The sequence below is a fragment of the Manis pentadactyla genome, chromosome 9 (genome assembly GCF_030020395.1).
Source record: "Manis pentadactyla isolate mManPen7 chromosome 9, mManPen7.hap1, whole genome shotgun sequence".
Lineage (NCBI taxonomy): Eukaryota > Metazoa > Chordata > Mammalia > Pholidota > Manidae > Manis > Manis pentadactyla.
Genome location: NC_080027.1, coordinates 88,041,692 through 88,062,396, shown reverse-complemented (window position 1 = coordinate 88,062,396; position 20,705 = coordinate 88,041,692). Strand labels below are relative to the sequence as shown.

Here is a 20,705-nt window from a genome sequence, read left to right as displayed (position 1 = left end):
AGAAATGTGGTATCCACATATAAATCAAGTATAAAAACCAAATGAGTATTCATATTTGAACTGACTGTTTAGAGTTCATAATGCATGAGCAAAACCGAAAGTTTCTGTGATGACTCCCCTTGTACTGTTCACTATGTAACTTATTCATTATGTAAGAATTTGTTCTACATGTAAGAACTTGTTTGTTATGCCTCAGAAGATTGGAGACTGACGAAAATTAGGCTTGGGGTGGATTAATGATTGTGCATTGAGCACTGACTCCCCTATACAGAATTTTATTGTCGTTAACAACCATTTGATCAATAAATATGAGAGATGCCTTCACAAAAAAAAATAAAATAAAAAATAAAAAAAATATATAAAAATAAAAAAAGAATATTGGGGGAAAACAGGAGAGGTTTTTTTCACAATTGTTACTAGGGACTATGAATTGGATCATCTTTAATGTTAGCTGAAACACTCAAGAAAATATTGAAATTCCTATATTAATGATATCTGGTTGCTGGTCTGTACTTTGTGATTCTATAAAGAGACTGAGTCACATGGATCCCCAGCTTTCAATTGGATTACATGTGCTCTTGCACCTGCTTCTGTTACTTCCTCTGTGCTGTTCTTTATATTCTTGCTTTCTCCTTTGCTCTCATTTATCATCTACTTATTTATTATTTAAGTCTCCACAGTGACAAGGTTGCATATAGAGGCAGAAGTCATCATAATATGAACGTATTTACTAATGAACTTACTACTTATAAAGTCAGGCCCCACACATTACTATTTGTTTAAAGTTCACATCTACTCTGCTCCTTCGTCAGCATGTTTGTTGATATCAGTCACCTGCTGATTGGTGGATATTGTTAACAACAGTATATTTGACAATATAATGCAATGTGGTAAAAATTATTTACAAAGTGAAATTATCTTTACAAGAGATGCAGGATTTGATGAAGTTGATAAATGTTAAAGAATTGCTTGAACCACTTGCAAAGTCATTTTGACAAATGAAAATCTAGAAATTTTTTATCTCCTAACAAAGAGAAAATCAACAAAAGGTGGCAAAGTAGGTTCCTCTGGATACAATGGTAAGAATACTGTAGTACAAAGAGAAGTCCTTGGGAAATCTATGATGCCTTACAACACTTTTAGAAATGTAGCTGCAAAAATCAAAGATATCATATGGCACTTTCACTGAATTTGTCTGAAAAATTGAAACCCCCATTTTCTTTTCACTAATTACTATGATATTTTGGTTCCTCTCTTAAGCAAATTCATCTATGCCAATTCTTGTCAAACTTTTTTTTTTTAATATATAAGTCTGGAAGGATATGCCAAAAAATGATATGGAGTATACTTAATTTTCTCTTTTTTTGTTTTTCCTTTTTTTAATAAGTTGATGCTGTTTGTTTATATATATATTTGTAGACTATGATTGCAAATGTTTTCAGATGCTCCAATGAGAATATAATTTTTTGTCAACGTCCTTTTAAATTAGGGTTTAAATGGGTACAGGCAGTATCTGAGATGCCAAAGGTAGCCATGGACCAGAAGGAAGTCTCTAACCCACTTGAAGGTCTTCAAAGAAATACATTATTTATAATTAAAAGTCTCAGCAATGACAATTCAACATTTGAATATTCATTGTTGTTAACCTAGCATAGTGCTGAATACATAGAGGGGTTCAGTAGATATTTGCCAAATGAATGGATTCTGAGGGGAAGCTGGTCTAAATATGGCTGTCTCATCTGCAGTGCCCACTGAAGGTTCCTATTTCACCAGTTCCAGAGTGAGAGGCAAAAGAGGAATTATCAAGGAGGTCGCTGTCACATTGCAAGGACCAGAAGATAATACTCTACTGTTTGAATCAAGGTTTGAGAGTGGGAATCTGCAAAAAGCTGTCAGAGTGTGAGTAAGTAAAGAGGAATTTCCCAAAGGGATGATGACTGAGGTGACTGAGAAGTGTCTTCAGGAATCATATCAGGAGTCGGGAGTGTTTTCAAAAGGGAGAGAGGTGATAAGAAATGGTTATGAAGATGAAGAAGAATGGAATAATTGTGACTCATATTTTTCCCCAAAATAAATTTATCTAAGGGATTTTTCTGCTTATAAAAGAAATTAGTGCTTATTTAAAATTTGTATTAATAAAAATACATAGCATAAAAAGTTAATGTCCTATAATCATACCTCGCAAATGCAACACCTGTTAATAGTTCAGTATGTTTGAATTTTTTCTCTACATATGTGTGTGTGTGTAATATACAGAAATATGTACATTTTTAAATATAATGGTATACATACTGTTTTGAGAATTGTTTTTTCAACTAAATAAATTGTAAATTATTTTCTAAGGCAGTACCACAGACATATATCCTTATTTTTTAATAGTTTCATATTAATTTATTGTATAGATATTCCATATCTTATTTACCCTGGCCCCAACTGATGGGAAATTAAAATATTTACAATTTTTTAACAAATTAAAGAATTAACATCCATAAGCACTTATATCTTTAAATATTTGAGGTTTTATAGGATAAACTTTAGAAATAAAATTGTTGGGTCAAAGGGTTTAAACACTAAGTATTGCTAGTTTTTGCCAAATTTGCCCTCCAACATGATTTCAGTTCCCATCAACAGTGAATGAGTGTACCTCTTTCCCAAATGCTGAAATGCTGATGAGATGAAGGGAAAAATAGCATCCTATTTTAATTTGCATTTCTTTAATTATGCATGTGGATAAATATCTTTTCATTATTTTTTGTATCTGTATTTCCTCTTCTACAAGTTAGTCCTGCTTCTTTTCAAGAGGTGAATGCATTCCAGAGATGTCCCCTCATCTTCAAACAAGTGATAATCAGAGATAAAAACAATAGCACATCAGAAATAAAAATAATAGCTGAAGGGTCTCCTCCACAGTGGTGATGTCCAGGAGGTAGCTAACAGCCAACAGAGGGCTCTGGCTTTGCTACTGCTCAGAGTGTTTCTGAGAAATGTATGAAGTAGTTAGAAACTGCTACTAGGTACTCTAGAAGGATACCAAGAAATTCACAGAGCTCCCGAACATCCTATGCAGCAGTATAAGTTTTGAGACTCTTCCTGTCCTACCCCAAATAAACTTTCTTTACCCCAGTTCCTGCTAACCTAATATGTAAGTTGAAAAAGTAGGTAAATTAGAAAATAAATGCTTAATATAGCAGGCTATACTCCTGTAACAAGATCCATTTTCACCAGGGGGAAACAATATTTTCCCAGATTCATTTTTTGAGGGTTGTGTGGATTATAGAGATATTCTTCTATTTTCTCCATTACAGAGATACCTATGAGTATGAACTCACCTTACGAACTGACCTCTACACGAACAAACACACTCAGTGGTTTTATTTTCGAGTTCAGAACACCAGGAAAGATGCCACCTACCGCTTCACCATTGTCAACTTGCTAAAACCCAAGAGCCTTTATACAATAGGGATGAAGCCACTCATGTACTCCCAATTAGATGCCAACACCCACAATATTGGCTGGAGGAGAGAAGGAAATGAAATCAAGTACTATAAGAACAACATAGATGATGGGCAGCAGCCTTTTTACTGTCTCACATGGACCATTCAGTTTCCACATGACCAGGACACTTGCTTCTTTGCACACTTCTACCCATATACATACACTGACTTGCAGTGCTACCTCCTGTCAGTGGCAAATGACCCCATCCAATCTCAGTTCTGCAAACTCCGCACTTTATGCAGAAGCCTAGCAGGAAATACTGTGTACCTGCTCACCATCACCAACCCATCCCGGACCCCTCAAGAGGCAGCTGCAAAGAAAGCTGTGGTCTTGAGTGCTAGAGTCCACCCTGGGGAAAGTAATGGCTCCTGGATCATGAAAGGCTTTTTGGATTTCATCCTTAGCAAATCCCCAGATGCCCAGCTCCTCAGAGATATCTTTGTCTTCAAAGTGGTTCCCATGTTAAATCCAGATGGAGTGATTGTGGGGAATTACCGGTGTTCACTAGCTGGAAGGGACTTGAACAGGAATTATAAAACAGTTCTGAAGGAATCTTTTCCTTGCATCTGGTACACCAGGAACATGATCAAAAGGTGAGCGCCTTTATAACGATCTTTCTCTGAATGCTTTGAGTACTGTCTGATGGGCCTGTGGATTGGGTATGACTTTGGAAACATTCTTTTTTTTTTTGCACCAAGGGGAAAAGTTGTTTTATTTTCTTGGAAACATTCTTTACCTTTCACTTTGTAGTCGTGTGAGCTTATTCATTTTGAAACTTTTAAATCATGTCTTGTCTTTGGGTTGAAACTGAACATGCTACATTACAACTAGGGGCAGTTTGCTTACAAATGAAACAGTTGAATGGAAAAGGTCAGAAGTCAGGGGAGTTCATAAAGTCTTCATGAGGAGATTTGTGTAATTATAATAGTACTTATTATATATATAAAATATATATATTATATATATATTATATAGTGCTTATGTATGAGACAATGGAGTATTCTCAGTAGTTTACAAGTACAGCACATTTAATCTTCTCATTAACTCTATGAGGTAGGCACAATCAGTATCTCCATTTTGTATATCATGAGAAAATTAAGGCCTAGAAAGGTTAAGTAACTTGCCCAAGGTCATACAGCTGGTAAGTGACGGAGTAGATATTTGAATACAGGCTCTCTGGTTCCAGAGTCTGAGTTCCTTATTACCATCTTATATTGCCTCTCATGAAGAAAGAATACTTTGAAGAAAGAATAATAAATCAACTAGCATTTTCCAAGCCTGTGTGAAAGCAGTTGAAGGCTGTGATGTAATAGCACCTTCAAGGAGCTTCCATTTCATTGGAAATTAAGCATATAAGAATATGTGGATGCACACACCTCCTAATTAAATCTGTGTGAAAGGGTGGGAATAGCACTGGGCTGGTAGGCAAAATGGCTAAGAGCATATCTTTGGGAGTCAGGCCTGGATTAAGACCTGGTTTTACTACTGGCTAGTGATTTAGGAAGGGATTTAACCTCTCTGCACTTCAGCTTTCTTATCTGTGGGTTGGGGACAATAATGCCTGCCTTGGGTGGTTTACAATTAAATGAGATAGCCCATGTACTCTGTTTAGCATAGTACCCAGCACTTTGTAAATGTGTGGCACTATCATCCTCCTTGTCCTGTCATCATCCTCATGGAGAAGGTAACCATGTTTGGACAACTGAATAGGCATCCTGGGTGATCAGGAGTCAAAGGAGAGCTGAGCCTTACAGGAACTATCCCTGGAAAGTCAGGAACCATGGCTCCCTTAGGTTCTTTTTTCATCCCTGCCATTACAGCCTTTCTACCTCTGCCTCTTTCCACAGGTCTGCATCATGGTGGGCTTTCTTGCAGTAGATACTCTCCACTTCCTTGTCAGCATGTACAAAGCCCACCTGCCAGCCCACATACATCAGGACTTCTCCATTTCAGGTCCTTTTGACAGGCAGGGGCAAGGAGTGCTAGTGACATGATCACAGCAGGGGCTGAGCATGGGGATAGGGTTTTTTGAAGGCCATTTAATGGGTTGACATTTTCTTAGGAAGGAAGGTATCAAGTGACATACTTAAGGAAGAGGCTCTGAAAGATCCTTGATTATTTATCCATTTGCCCCCACCCCCAACAGACTTCTTGAAGAAAGGGAGGTTCTCTTGTATTGTGATTTCCATGGCCATAGTCGTAAGAATAATATCTTCCTGTATGGCTGTAATAACAACAATCCCAAGTATTGGCTTCATGAGCAAGTCTTTCCATTAATGTTAAGCAAAAATGCACCAGATAAGGTAAGCACATAAGGTAAGTTTCTGTCCACTGACTAAGGGAGAAGGGAACTTACTGCATCTTTTATGTAGTATTTGATTTATATCTCTTTTAATTATCCTGGGTAAATCACAGCAACCTGGACTTCAAGAATTTAGAAGGTGTGGCATAAGAATTACTCTACTTCCATCAACCGATGAACAGATAAATAAAATGTAGTATACATACACAATGAGTGTTATTTAGCATAAAATGATTAAATACTATACCATTACTCTAGGACATAGATGAACCTTGAAAGTGTTATGCTGAGTCAAAGAAGCCAGACACCAAAAGCCACATTTTGTATGGTTGTATTCTATGAAATGTAAGGCAAAAATCTGTAGAGACAGGAAGTTGAATGATTGTCTGGGGCTGGTGAGGGGACCGAGGCATGGGGAGTGGACTGCTTAATGGATACTGGGCTACTTTCTGGGGTAGAGAAAATGTTCTAAACTTAGATTGTGGTGATGGCTGCACAACTTCGTGAATATACTTAAACCATTGAATTGTGTACCTTAAATGTGTGAATTTTATGGTGTGTGAATTATGTCTCAATAAAGATGATATCTTAAAATTGCTCTGGATGCTTTGCCTGGGCAAAGTTCTGTCTCCTAGTAGGCAGACTTATCTATCATCTTTAACCTTGTGGGTGGCAGTGGAAGAAAGGCTTGAAGGACACAGGAAATGCTGATGGGATATGAGCCTCCACAGACTGTTCATGTAATACAAGATCACAAATAACTGTCGATATTAAAGGGCTAATGAAAACAACTGAGAGTCTTTCATAGTTGGCTCAGTAACACCTCTGACAGTTGGGCATATACAGATTATCTTCATTGGTTTACAAGTTGGTCTTCACCATCATTAAATAAATCCACAAAATATAACTGTCCTTAGAAAGAAGAAATCAGGTTGATTTAGAAAAGTATTTAAATGATAGTGCAAATTTTCTCACATAAAAATATATGTAAGACTACACTGATGGACAGTAACTGTGAAGGGGTATGTGATGGGGACTTGGTGAAGGGGGGAGCTTCATGTAATTGTAGCTTAATGATACCAAAATTAAATATATATATTTATATATGTATATATGTGTGTGTGTGTGTGTGTGTGTGTGTGTGTGTGTGTGTGTAAGATAAGCTGAAAAGCTTCTGTAAAGCAAAGGATACCACCAATAGAACAAAAAGGCATCCTACAGTATGGGATAATATATTCATAAATGACATTTCTGATAAAGGATTGACATCCAAAATATATAAAGAGCTCACACACCTCAACAAACAAAAAGCAAATAATCCAATTAAAAAATGGGCAGAGGAGCTGAACAGACACTTCTCCAAAGAAGAAATTCAGATGGCCAACAGGCACATGAAAAGATGCTCCACATCACTAATCATCAGAGAAATGCAAATTAAAACCACAATGAGATATCACCTCACACCAGTAAGGATGGCCATCATCCAAAACAAACAACAACAAATGTTGGCAAGGTTGTGGAGAAAGGGGAACCTTCCCCACTGCTGGTGGGAATGTAAATTAGTTCAACCGTTGTGGAAAGCAGTATGGAGGTTCCTCAAAAAGTTCAAAATAGGAATACCATTTGACCCAGGAATCCACTTCTAGGAATTTACCCTAAGAATGCAGCAGCCCAGTTTGAAAAAGACAGATGCACCCCTGTGTTTATCGCAGCACGATTTACAATAGCCAAGAAATGGAAGCAACCTAAGTGTCCATCAGTAGATTAATGGATAAAGAAGAGATGGTACATATACACAATGGAATATTATTCAGCCATAAGAAGAAAACAAATCCTACCATTTGCAACAACATGGATGGAGCTAGAGGGTATTATGCTCAGTGAAATAAGCCAGGCAGAGAAAGACAAGTACCAAATGATTTCACTCATATGTGGAGTATAAGAATAAAGAAAAAATGTAAGGAACAAAACAGCAGCAGAAACACAGAACCCAAGAATGGACTAACAGTTACCAAAGGGAAAGGGACTGGGGAGGAATAAAGGGAAGGGAGGGATAAAGGGGCGGGAAGAAAGGGGGCATTACGATTAGCATGTATAATGTGGGGGTGGGGACAAGGGGAGGACTGTGCAACACAGAGAAGACAAGTAGTGATTCTATGGCATCTTACTACACTGATGGACAGTGACTGCAATGGGGTTTGTGGGGGGGACTTGGTGGTGGGGGGAGTCTAGTAAACATAATGTTCCTCATGTAATTGTAGATTAATGATACCTATATATATATATACATTTATATGTAAAATATATGTATCAGCTACTCTTATCTAGAAAAAAGAAAGAGGAAGCTTTTCTTCCTCCCTCTTCCTCTCCCTTCTTTCCTTCCTTTTTAATCTTTCCATCTGTTTTTGCCAGGGATCTCTTCAAATGAAATCACATTCAGAACCCAGTATGTAAAACAATTAAAAGCAGAGCTGCACTTACCGAAGAGGGGCAGAGGGCTTAGAGTCCCGCCAGTCTTCCTCTCCTTCACTCGGTCCTTGTGGCAGGAGCACCCTGAAGCCCTTCAGATTCTGGAGTGCACAATTCAGAAATCACTGGGTAGTGAGATACGTTTCAACTGTAAAGCATTTCAACAAGATAAGATCGGTTGGGACAGGTGGCCAGTTTATGTGACAACCTCCTAGTGAGGAAAGAGGATGGCAGCAGTCCTGAGAGACAATGGAAGATGATTGAGCTCCAAGCTGCAACGTTAGCATAAGGGAGGGAGGGAGTTCTAGACAGAGATTAGAGAGGTATCACTCCTACAATCTCTGTCTAGAACTCACTTCCTACCTTATACACAAATCATATGTAGAAGATAAACACCCAACCAGATCCACGGGTTCAAGTTGGGGGCAGGTAGAAACTACATTTTAGAAAAGTTGGCTAGTGCTTTGAATGCTAAAGTAAGCCAGCGTTTCCAAATGTGTTCAAGGAACTCAAGTCCTACAGAACATCCTAGGAAGGTGGAGAAGGGAAGCAGGGGCTCATGGGCAATGAAAGACAAAGTATACTCCCTCCCTTTTGGGGTATCACTGTCCACAAAAGCATATTAAATGCTCTGCGAGATTCTGCACAGGAAGCCTACTTAGTTTTGTTAACCCTTTATCTCCCTGACTAACATGGCCACGAAACTCGTTTTTTTCTATATAATACCTAATAACATTCCTTAGAATTAGTATTTTATCGAATATACTTCAGTAAATAATATAGACCCAAAGAGAACCATTCTTCTATCATATTTTTTTTGGTATCATTGGTATAAACTTAAATGAACAACATTGTGGTTACTAGATTCCCCCCATTATCAAGTCCTCACCACATACCCCATTACAGTCACTGTCCATCAGCATAGTAAGCTGCTATAGAATCACTACTTGTCTTCTCTGTGCTATACTGCCTTCCCCGTAACCTCCTCCTCCATTATGTGTGCAAATCATAATACCCCTTTTGCCCCATATACCTCCCTTCCCACCCATCCTCCCCAGTCCCTTTCCCTTCAGTAACTGTTAGTCCATTCTTGTTCTGTGAGTCTGCTGCTGTTTTGTTCCTTACGTTTTTTATTTACTCATACTCCACAGATGAGTGAAATCATTTGATACTTATCTTTCTCTGCCTGGCTTATTTCACTGAGCATAATAACCTCTAGCTCCATCCATGTTATTGAAAATGGTAGGATTTGTTTTCTTCATATGGCTGAACTTAATACTCCATTGTACACATGTACCACATCTTCTTTATCCATTCATCTACTGATGGACACTTAGGTTGCTTCCATTCCTTGGCTATTGTAAATAGTGCTGTGATAAACATAGAGGTGCATAGGAGTGGAATTCCAGGGTCAAATGGTATTTCTATTTTGAGTTTTTTTTGTGGAATCTCCATACTGCTCTCACAAAGGTTGAACTAATTTACATTCACACCAGCAGTGTAGGAGGGTTCCCCTTTCTCCACAACCTCGCCAACATTTGCTGTTGTTTGTCTTTTGGATGGTGGTGATCTTTACTGGTGTGAGGTGATACCTCATTGTGGTTTTAATTTGCATTTCTTTGATGACTAGCGATGTAGAGCATCTTTTCATGTGTCTGTTGGCCATCTGAATTTCTTCTTTGGAGAAGTGTCTGTTTAGCTCCTCTGCCCATTTTTTAATTGGATTATTTGCTTTTTGTTTGCTGAGGTGCATGAGCTCTTTATATATTTTGGATGTTAACCCTTTATTGGATATGTCATTTATGAATATATTCTCCCATACTGTAGGATGCCTTTTTGTTCTATTGATGGTGTCCTTTGCTGTACAGAAGCTTTCAACTTGATATAGTCCCACTTGTTCATTTTTGCTTTTGTTTCTGTTGCTCAGGGAGATATGTTCATGAAGAAGTTGCCCATGTTTATGTCCAAGAGATTTTTGCCCATGTATTTTTTTAAGAGTTTTATGGTTTCTTGACTTACATTCAGGTCTTTGATCCATTTCGAATTTACTTTTGTGTATGGGGTTAGACAGTGATCCAGTTTCATTCTCTTACATGTAGCTGTCCAGTTTTACCAAAACCAACTGTTGAAGAGGTTGTCATTTCCCCCATTGTATATCCATGGCTGCTTTATCGTATATTAATTGACCATATATATATATCTGGACTCTCTATTCTGTTCCACTGGTCTGTGGGTCTGTTCTTGTGCCAGTACCAAATTGTCTTGATTACTGTGGTTTTGTAGTAGAGCTTGAAGTTGGGAAGCGAGATCTCCCCTGCTTCATTCTTCCTTCTCCGGATTGCTTTAGCTATTCGTGGTCTTTTTTGGTTCCATATGAATTTTAGAACTGTTTGGTCTAGTTTATTGAAGAATGATGTTTGTATTTTGATAGGGATTGCATTGAATCTGTAGATTGCTTTAGGCAGGATGGCCATTTTGACAATATTAATTCTTCCTATCCATGAGCATGGGATGTGTTTCCATTTATTGGTATCTTATTTAATTTCTCTCATGTGTGTCTTGTAGTTTTCAGAGTATAGGTCTTTCACTTTCTTGGTTAGGTTTACTTCTAGGTATTTTTTTCTTTTTGATGCAATTGTGAATGGAACTGTTTTCCTGATTTCTCTTTCTGCTACTTCATTATTAGTGTATAGGAATGCAATAGATTTCTGTGTATTAATTTTGTATCCTGCAACTTTGCTGAATTCAGATACTAGTACTAGTAGTTTTGGAGTGTATTCTTTAGGGTTTTTTATGTACAGTATCATGTCATCTGCAAATAGTGGCAGTTTGACTTCTTCTTTACCAATCTGGATGCCTTTGTTACTTTGTATTGTCTGATTGATTGCCATGGCTAGGACCTCCAGAACTATGTTGAATAAAAGTGGGGAGAGTGGGCGTCCTTGCCTTGTTCCCAATCTTAAAGGAAAAGCTTTCAGCTTCTTGCTATTAGGTATGATGTTGGCTGTGGGTTTGTCATATATGGCCTTTATTATGTTGAGGTTCTTGCCCTCTATACCCATTTTGTTGAGAGTTTTTATCATGAATGGATGTTGAATTTTGTCGAATGCTTTTTCTGCATCTATGGAGATGATGATGTGGTTTTTGTCCTTCTTTTTGTTGATGTGGTGGATGACGTTGATGGATTTTCTAATGTTTTACCATCCTTGCATTCCCGTGATGAATCCCACTTGATCATGGTGTATGATCCTCTTGATGTATTTTTGAATTCGGTTTGCTAATATTTTGTTGAGTATTTTTGCATCTATGTTCATCAGAGATATAGGTCTGTAATTTTCTTTCTTTATGGAGTCTTTGCCTGGTTTTGGTATTAGAGCAATGCTGGCTTCATAGAATGAGATTGGAAGTATTCCCTCCTCTTCTATTTTTTTGGAAAACTTTAAGGAGAATGGGTATTATGTCTTCTCTAGATGTCTGATAAAATTCAGCGGTGAATCCATCTGTACCAGCCATTTAGTTCTTGGATAGTTTTTGGATTACAGATTCAGTTTCATTGCTGGTAATTGGTCTGTTTAGATTTTGTTTCTTCCTTGGTCAGTCTTGGAAGGTTGTATTTTTCTAGAAAGCTGTCCATTTGTTCTAAGTTACCAGTTTGTTAGCATATAGATTTTCATAGTATTCTCTAACAATTCTTCATATTTCTGTGGTGTCTGTCATGATTTTTCCTTTGTCGTTTCTGATTCTGTTTATGTGTGTAGATTCTCTTTTTCTCAAAGATCCAGCTCTTGGTTTCATTGATTTTTTTCTATTGTTTCATTCTTCTCAATTTTATTTATTTATTCTCTGATCTTTATTATGTCCCTCCTTCTGCTGACTTTGTGCCTCATTTATTCTTCTTTTCCCGTTTCAATAATTGTGACTTCAGACTATTCTTTTGGGATTGTTCTTCCTTCTTTAAATATACCTGGATTGCTATATACTTTCCTCTTAGAACTGCCTTGGCTGCGTTCCACAGAAGTTGGGGCTTTGTCCTCTTATTTCATTTGTCTCCATATATTGCTTGATCTCTGTTTTAATTTGGTGATTGATCCATTGATTATTTAGGAGCATGTTGTTAAACCTCCATGTGTTTGTGAGCCTTTTTGTTTTCTTTGTACAATTTATTTCTAGTTTTATACCTTTGTGATCTGAGAAGTTGGTTGGTACAATTTCAATCTTTTTTAATTTACTGAGGCTCTTTTTGTGGCCTAGTATGTGGTCTATTCTGGAGAATGTTCCATGTGCACTTGAGAAGAATGTGTATCCTGCTACTTTTGGGTGTAGAGTTCTGTAGATGTCTATTAGGTCCATCTGTTCTTGTGTGTTGTTCAGTGCCTCTGTGTCCTTACTTAGTTTTTGTCTGGTGGATCTGTCCTTTGGAGTGAGTGTTGTGTTAAGTCTCCTAAAATGAATGCATTGCATTCTATTTCCTCTTTTAATTCTGTTAGTATTTGTTTCACATATGTCAGTGCTCCTGTGTTGGGTGCATTTATATTTATAATGGTTATATCCTCTTGTTGGACTGGCCTCTTTATCATTACATAATGTCCTTCTTTGTCTCTTGTTACTCTGTTTTGAAGTCTATTTTGTCTGATACAAGTACTGCAGCACCTGCTTTTTTCTCCCTATTGTTTGCATGAAATATCTTTTTCCATCTCTTCTCTTTTAGTCTGTGTATGTCTTTGGGTTTGAGGTGAGTCTCTTGTAAGCAGCAGATAGTTGTTCTTGCTTTTTTATCCATTCTATTACTCTGTGTCTTTCAACTGGTGCATTCACTCCATCTACATGTAGGGTGATTATCAATAGATATGTACTTATTGCCATTGCAGGCTTTGGATTCATGGTTACCAAAGGTTCAAGCATAGCTTCTTTACTATCTGTCTAACTTTAACTCACTGTTATTCTTGAATCATGTTAATGAACCTTAAACATATTACTTTTGCCAGTTTATGATTAACAGAGGATTTGGATTTCTCTTTAGTTCTCTTTTCGTAGTTGCAGTTTTAAGGTCCAAAGGTGCAAAGAAGGAACAGGACGAGTTGTGATGTGGCGAATGGGAATCCTAAACAGCTACACCATGGAGTCTACCTTTGGCGGGTCCACCTTGGGTAAGCTCTCTTTCGTATATCATAGGCCATCATGGCAAGGTGAAACCAAGCAAAGCACTAGGGACATGAAATTTGTTTGGGTGTTGGGGAGGTAACTGATCTAGAAGATTTTTTTGTTTGTACCTTGTGCTAAATTTGAGTACCCAAAATATGAGTGTGAAATATAATAACTGATGGGGCCGTATAGAACAGTGGTTGCTCAGGATCTGGAATCAGGCAGATCTGGGTTTGAATTCCAGCTCTATTTACATGTTGTGTGATCCTGAGTAAGTTACTTAACTCTTTGAACCTCATTTTTCTTTAACTGGCAATAATAATAGTACATACATTATAGGAACTACTTAGTGAGACAGTGCATGTAAAGCACTTTGCATAGTAACTACCACAAAATAAAACTTCATAAGTATAGCCATTAAAATTGTAATTTTTTCATTATCAAAGATTCTTCTGAATCACACTAAAACTAGAAGGAGAGAGACTATGTCCAGAAGTATAATATTCTAGAAGCAGAGGTAGTGTTTTTAATGAGATATTCATGAATTAGATTTGCATTTGCTCATTGAAATTTAAAAGGAAAGTTTATGTATTTTTTCCCAGGCAATAAAAGGGACATGCACTTTACCACTGAGGATCTGAAGTCCCTAGGTCATCATGTCTGTGACACCCTTCTGGATTTCTGTGATCCTGACCCAACCAAGGTGAAAATGGAGCTCAAGAAATGTGATGCTACTGTGATCAGTTTCACATGGGTCCAAAGTCAGTCCAGTGAGGTTAAAGATCATCTTTACTTTCCTCTTAAGATTTTTCTGAAGTTTCCATAATCAAAGAAAATAAGGAAGCTCCCAGCCTCTGAGCCAATAGTTAGACCTCATTAAGTCACCAAGAAGAGAGAAGCTATCATGCCAGCTTTCCTTCAGCACATCTCTCTCTCACTTCTAGGTTTCATCATGGCAGCACCACCAATTCTTACTTCCCTTTCTCCTATTTCAGAAAAACAGATGTCCTTTCTCTTCTCCAAAACTAAGCCTGCCCTTAGTGCACTTAACAACATCCCCTGTGGTCTTCCTGAGATCTTGACTCATTTGTTAACCTTCTCTCTTTTCTGTGTCCTCAGTTTTTTCCTCTTCTTACTTCTTCCTCTCAACTGCAAATGCTCTTAAGCTGCCCCTGTCCTAAATCACCAACAAAGGTTTCCTTTGGCCTTGTTTCTCCAACAGGTTATTTCTACTTTCCTTCATCACTCTCTTCTTAAGGGAATCTATACTCATGGTCTCTAACGTCTCTTATACTCACTCCGAAATGTTGGCCCTAGAAACATGATATGCACCATTCTGACTGCAACTGTTTAATAAAAAGTACTTGCAAGAGAATGTGACCACAACATGGCCTGTTAAATCAAATTTGCCATAGGCCAAAATCTGAACAACCCCATTCCAGTACTTCTTCCTTGCTACTCAAATAAATAAATAAATAAATAAATAAGACCTTTGCATTGTTTAAGTTTATTATTTGCCATAGCCAGGGAAAAGTGGTTAAAGCAGTGTTCATTGATGTTCAGCCCTAAAAACACTTCTGTCTGTTCCTATAGCTCATGTATTTGTTAAAATGTCCTTAGTAACAGGTTACAACTTATTCATCTTTATGTGCCCAACAAAAAATAAAGTACCTTCCAGCCATATACCTAGTAAATATTTGACGAATAAATGAATAATCAAAAGAAAGGTTCTTTTTTTCATTTCCACAGTTCATGCAGTGTCTAGCAGAGGTTAAAGAGCTCTTACAACAGAAAATACATAAGAAATTCAATGAACTTGGTCAAGATATGGATTTAAAAGGAAGTTGGAGTGACATCTCTTTGTCTGACATTGAATCCAGGTACCATTTCAAAGAAAAATGAGAGAAATTCTTTTTTTTACTTTTAGTTTTCGTTTGTTTTGTTGTTTTTGAACCTGAGGTGCAAAATACTGAGTAAATCATGGCATAATGGCATACTTAAATACACTTCATTCCTTCAATAACTATGAATTGAGTGCCTGTTCTTTGACAGTGTCTTTTGTAGGCATTAGAAAGAGTTGGGGAGATGGGCAGGCAGTTTGTATAGTGCCTTGTAGGCAGTTGTAAAGCCTTTGTCTTTTACTCCAAGGGACATGGAGAGCCTTTGGAAGGTTTTAAGTAGAGAAGTGTCATGATGTCACTTAGGTTTTAGTTTCAGCAGGAATGCTTTGGCTGCTATGTGGAAAACAGATTGTGAAGAAGAAAGGTCTAAGCAGGGACACTCATTAGGAGGCTCTTGCAATAATACAGTTGAAAGGTGATGGTGGTTTAGACCAGACTAGTAGTAGTGGTTGGAGGGGTGTGAATTGGTTAGATTCCAGATATTTTTTGAAATTTTAAACATTAGGATTTGCTTTTGGATTGGATTTGGGTATGAAAGGAAAAGAGAATGACTCCATAATTGGATGGATGGAGTAGCCTTAACTGAGATGGGGAATATCAAGGCGATGGAGAAGGTTGGGTGGTGATGAAGTTCAGGAGTCTAGTGTTGGGCATGTTCAGTTTGAGGGGGCTTATTAGACATCTAAATGGAGATATTGAATAGGTGGTTGGATATGTTAGTTTGCAGTTTACTGGAGAAGTCTATACTCTCAGAGAGAGTCATTACTGAATAGATGGTTCAAACCTTAAGACTGGGTGTGATTCCAAGGGGGTAAGTGCAAATAGAGTGAAGAGGAGGTTCAAGTCTGAGCTGGGTACCACAGCTGTAGGAGGTCAAGGAGGTAAGGAAGAGCCAACAGATGAGGCTAAGAAGGGACCAGCAAGGCCAAAAGAAAACTAAGAGAATGGTTCTTTTCAAAATGTAGATCAGATCATGTATTTCCTCTGTTAAAATACCTCAGTGGTTCGCCTAACTCACTCACATAGAAAGTCATGGACTGTATAGTGGCCTACAAGGCTATAGGATCTAGTGAACTGATACCTCTGTGACCTCTGCCATCACCCTCTTGTTCACTGCTACAGCTACACCGTCCTTATTCTTCCTCAGACTTGCCAGACTTATTCTTCATGGCCTTCACACTGGCAATCCTAGCTGCCTGTAATGCTCTCCCCACAGAGATCCACCTGTCTAATTCCTTCACCTTCAAGTCTTTACTTAAATGCCAACTTTTTCAATGTGACCTACCTTCATTACCCTAAGACTGCAACTTATTTCCCAGCCATCGCCCTTCTGTCATTCCCTATCCCCCTTAGGTAGTCTACTTTTTTCATAGCATTTTATCACTTTCTGTCATTCTGTACTGTCATTTATATTTTTATTATCTATCTCCCCCTACTAGGATATGGGTTCCACAAGGTCGGAGGTCTTTCGTTTGTTTATCTCTGTATCTCCTGCACCTAGAACAGTAACTGGCATATAGGGAGGGCTCAATAAATATTCTTTGAGTTAATTTAGTATGTAGGATCTCATCCTGTTTTAGGAGGCCCCCAGGGAGGTGGGCATCTCACAAATATGTAAGAACCCCTACTACAGCCAAGGTGCTTCAAACCTGCCCCAGCTGCCCTCACTCAGAAGGTTTCTTCTGCCAGAGGCTGCAGTGTAGTTTGTGGTGACCAGTAGGAAGGGGATGGCTCTCCTACACACTCTATGTGGCACATGGACATCTGGGCCCTAAAGCAGTTCTGCTGGCTGAGTCTCCCAAATGTCTTCTTAGGAACCTAAAGCCAAACAATGACATATGCCCCATTCATGTCACCTCTTCCACTCTTCCAGAATCCTTTGCCTAACTGTCAAGGACCATTGCAGCAACCCCTCTTCACTTTCAGCCTCAAAAGTGAAATACCCCCTGCATCTCAACTCAAACTTACAGAGCCCAGGGGGAATCAACTCAGAAATGACCAGACTGCATTTTAACAGCCCCAACAGGGATACTCTGATACATTTAGTTAAGAAGTTTTGAAGCCAATTTGCCAGTCTTTGCCTCACAGGAAGCTGGCTATCACAAGCTTCCATGAGACTCCATCTATTCATTCTCACCTTTACACAGAAAAACAGGCTATGAGTATATAATCTCAGTTTGAGTTTGCTCTGTCTGTGCATAGACTGGTCTTGACATTTTCTGGGGCATACTACATCTACTGCTTTTATCCCTTTTGTTTAAGCTTTGTTTATCTCCAAAAGGGACGTTAGAGACTATTATCCATTGGCCTCAAAGTCTACTCCTCAGCCTGCAAAAGGCTTGTGAAACAGGAAATTGGGGATTAGATCAGAGAAGAGAAGACTTTCTGCCCGCTGTCTTGCTGTGGAGCTCCTCATTGTGCACTGCAAGGAGGGAGGGGGAGTATGAAAGGCCTGAGTATAAGAATGGTTTGAAATGCTGTGTTTTCCCAGGAGATTTGAGTTTTGTGTCTAAGACATTTTTTGTGTCATAGATCATAGCTCTCAGATGTAGCCAACCACACCCCAGGAAAGGGGAAAATATAACGTGACACTTAAACAAAAGACATGATGAAGGAAGAAAGGATTGATTATCTGAGTCCTCATTCTTCTTTGCCCTTGAAGAAAGGGGAAGGAGACAGTTTGTAGGGAAGTTGTAGGGAAGACTTTAGATCAGTCTAGATGTGCATCCAAAACTTTTGAAGGGGGAATTGGCTGATAAAAAAATAATACTCCTAGTCTCTAACATATAGATTCTTTGGCATTAAATATATTTATGTATATGTTCAACACATTTTTAAAGAGTATATAGGATACTTGCTTTCTGAGCTGTTACTAGCCAAACAGGAATGAATGAAACAAAGCCCCTGCTTTCAAAAAAATCAAAGTCCCCTGGTATTCTCTAGGGCTAAGAATCCCACAGCCTCTCAAAATCATCACAAATGGCAGCTTTGCCAATCAGGCCAGTCTTTATTTTGCCACATGGATTGTGAATTCCTAGGGGTCAGGGGCTCGGCCATGTTCATTTCTGGTTCCTGTGCCTGATGCACTGCCTGGCATGCAGTGGGTGTTTATAATGAATGAATGAGTATGCTTGTCAAGATTCTTAGTAATTGAAACAGACAGTGCAGGCAAATAGCAGACTGGATATCCTAATCCCATGTGGCTGGTCTAGCAAGTATTAAACTCCTGGACATTAATAATCCCCTTTCTTCTTTCCTTTGAGAACAGCACCAGTGGCTCTGACAGCTCCTTCTCAGATGGTCTCCCTGTTCACCTACTGAACACAGTAGCTGAGGTGAGATTGTATAGACTCCTACAGCCAGGAAGTAGCAACCTTAAAAAAAGCAGGACACTATTGCATAATTTGGTGGAATTTTCCAGCTATCCTAAGGTCTAGAGAAAATATAGCAGTAGCATCCTAACTGGTTACCCTGCCTTGGAGTCTTTCATTTTGTCCATTATAACTTAATAAAAAATCTAGAGAAAGAAATGTAAGGATTCCATATTTATCCCAAAGTTAACTGAAAGTGGGGGATAAATTTAACTAAAAGTGAAAACCATATTAAGAGGTAGAGGTTGTTACAAATGACCCATCCTTTTTTTTTTTAAGTATTTCTTTATTTGTGTAGTCTTAGTTTTTTATACTTACATATGTTAAATAATATTTTTTGTCCCATCTGTTCACAGACTTTCTTACAAAAATGATAAAAGAGCCTTAGAAACAACAAAATATTTGTTGTGGTTCATTATGCATATTATTTCCTAGTTGCATTAAGAAATATCTCTGTCATTGGGTGAGATTAAGGCTGTATCAGGAGGAACCAGCCAAATTAGACTGGACCCTACAACTACTTTCATTGAATTTACAGCAACTTCAGTATAAGCTTCACCACACCATAGGCACCTGAATAAATTAGTCCTGAGCTTCATTTGCTTAATCATTAACATACCTGTGATAACAGCCAAACTGAATCTTTTAACCACATATCTAATAATCAGTATTATCTCAATCTGACATTATTACCATAAGTAATCTGGTTTCATATTATAAATCACAGACATTTAATTATTGGTATAGGTGCCACTTTAGCAGTTTACCTATAGTAGTAGGATTTGGGGAGTTAAATAGCGAGTGGCCTCTGACAAGGAGGTAACTGAACTTTTTGTTCTCCAAACTGGCAGTAATTGACCATTACAAGGGCTTCCATACTGTGTTAGCCATTGTCTTGAGTGCTGTGTGAAATGAATGTTACATGTGGGTGAGTTGTTCCTCTGAATCCTCAACAATTAGTTTTTCTGTATTTTCTGGAATAGTTGAGTCAAAAGAAGATGATGTATAAGAAGAAAAAAGGGAAGCCACTTCAGACCAGAAAACAACGAAATGAACAGTATCAGAAAAATAATTTGATGCAGGAGTTAAAGTTAACAGAAGATGCCCCAGTAAGAAAGCATTGTTGCTTGCTTCTACTATCTGGTTAAAGAGAATTCCATAGAAGGAGCAGGACAAGGGCTTAAGGTTTTCTCTAAACCAAAAAAAGGAATGGGAATGGGAGGGAGAAGCTTCCTATTTCAAGTTTGGAGTTCTTTCATGAGTCCTCTGAACATCTCTGAGCAGCTTTCAGCCTTAGCCCACCGATACTCTACTACACTCTGGCATAGCAAGTATGGGTTTTACCAAGTTTTCCAGAGGAAAGAGGTGGTACTAGAAAAGTGGTGACTAGAGCTGGTCCAGACTAAGGGATCAGGCCTGGTCTAGGCTAAGGACACCTGTACAGCTCCTTACCAATCTTTCGCCTATGTGCCATAGCCATACCATACCCCCTTTCTGAAGATGAAAATGCTTTTCACACAGTTGGGAGTTTTACTGTTGGGTTGGATCAGTTATGAGTAGATTAATTAATTGCAGTTAATCAACTGAAAAATATTCTTTTTACATTCAGTTTTTCTAGGAAAAGGTAGGGTTTGCTTCTACTCTGCAAAAACAGCCTACCCTTTTAAAAAATTCAGAGATTGTCAGTTCTTCAACAAATGAAAAATGAAAAACCAAGGTTGAATGAGATAGAATTTTTTCTTGACTCTTTTTTTTTACTCACTCAGAAAATTCATTAAAACCTTTTTTGTAATATATTTAAAGTGCACAGTGTGATGATTTGATACATACATATATTATGACAGAATTCCCACCATTAAATTAACTAACACATCTATCACCTCACATATTTACCCATTTTTTTAATGAGAACCCTTAAGTGCTACTCTCTTAGTAAATTTCAATTATATAACACAGTGTTATTAACTACAGTCACCATGTTTTACATTAGATCCTCAGACCTTATTCATCTTACAGCTGAGAGGT

The 20,705-nt window shown here is 38.1% G+C and overlaps 1 protein-coding gene across 1 annotated transcript in view; it reads left to right on the top strand.

Annotated features, from left to right (window-relative positions):
- AGBL2 (AGBL carboxypeptidase 2) overlaps window positions 1-20,705 on the top strand; it is a 98,801-nt gene that overhangs the window by 71,954 nt on the left and 6,142 nt on the right. The window contains 10 exon segments of the mRNA XM_057508218.1: window positions 1,746-1,899; window positions 3,306-4,088; window positions 5,642-5,798; window positions 13,287-13,413; window positions 14,011-14,111; window positions 15,158-15,288; window positions 18,578-18,644; window positions 19,664-19,789; window positions 20,299-20,358; window positions 20,360-20,405. Coding sequence (XP_057364201.1) covers window positions 1,746-1,899; window positions 3,306-4,088; window positions 5,642-5,798; window positions 13,287-13,413; window positions 14,011-14,111; window positions 15,158-15,288; window positions 18,578-18,644; window positions 19,664-19,789; window positions 20,299-20,358; window positions 20,360-20,405 — 1,752 coding nt within the window.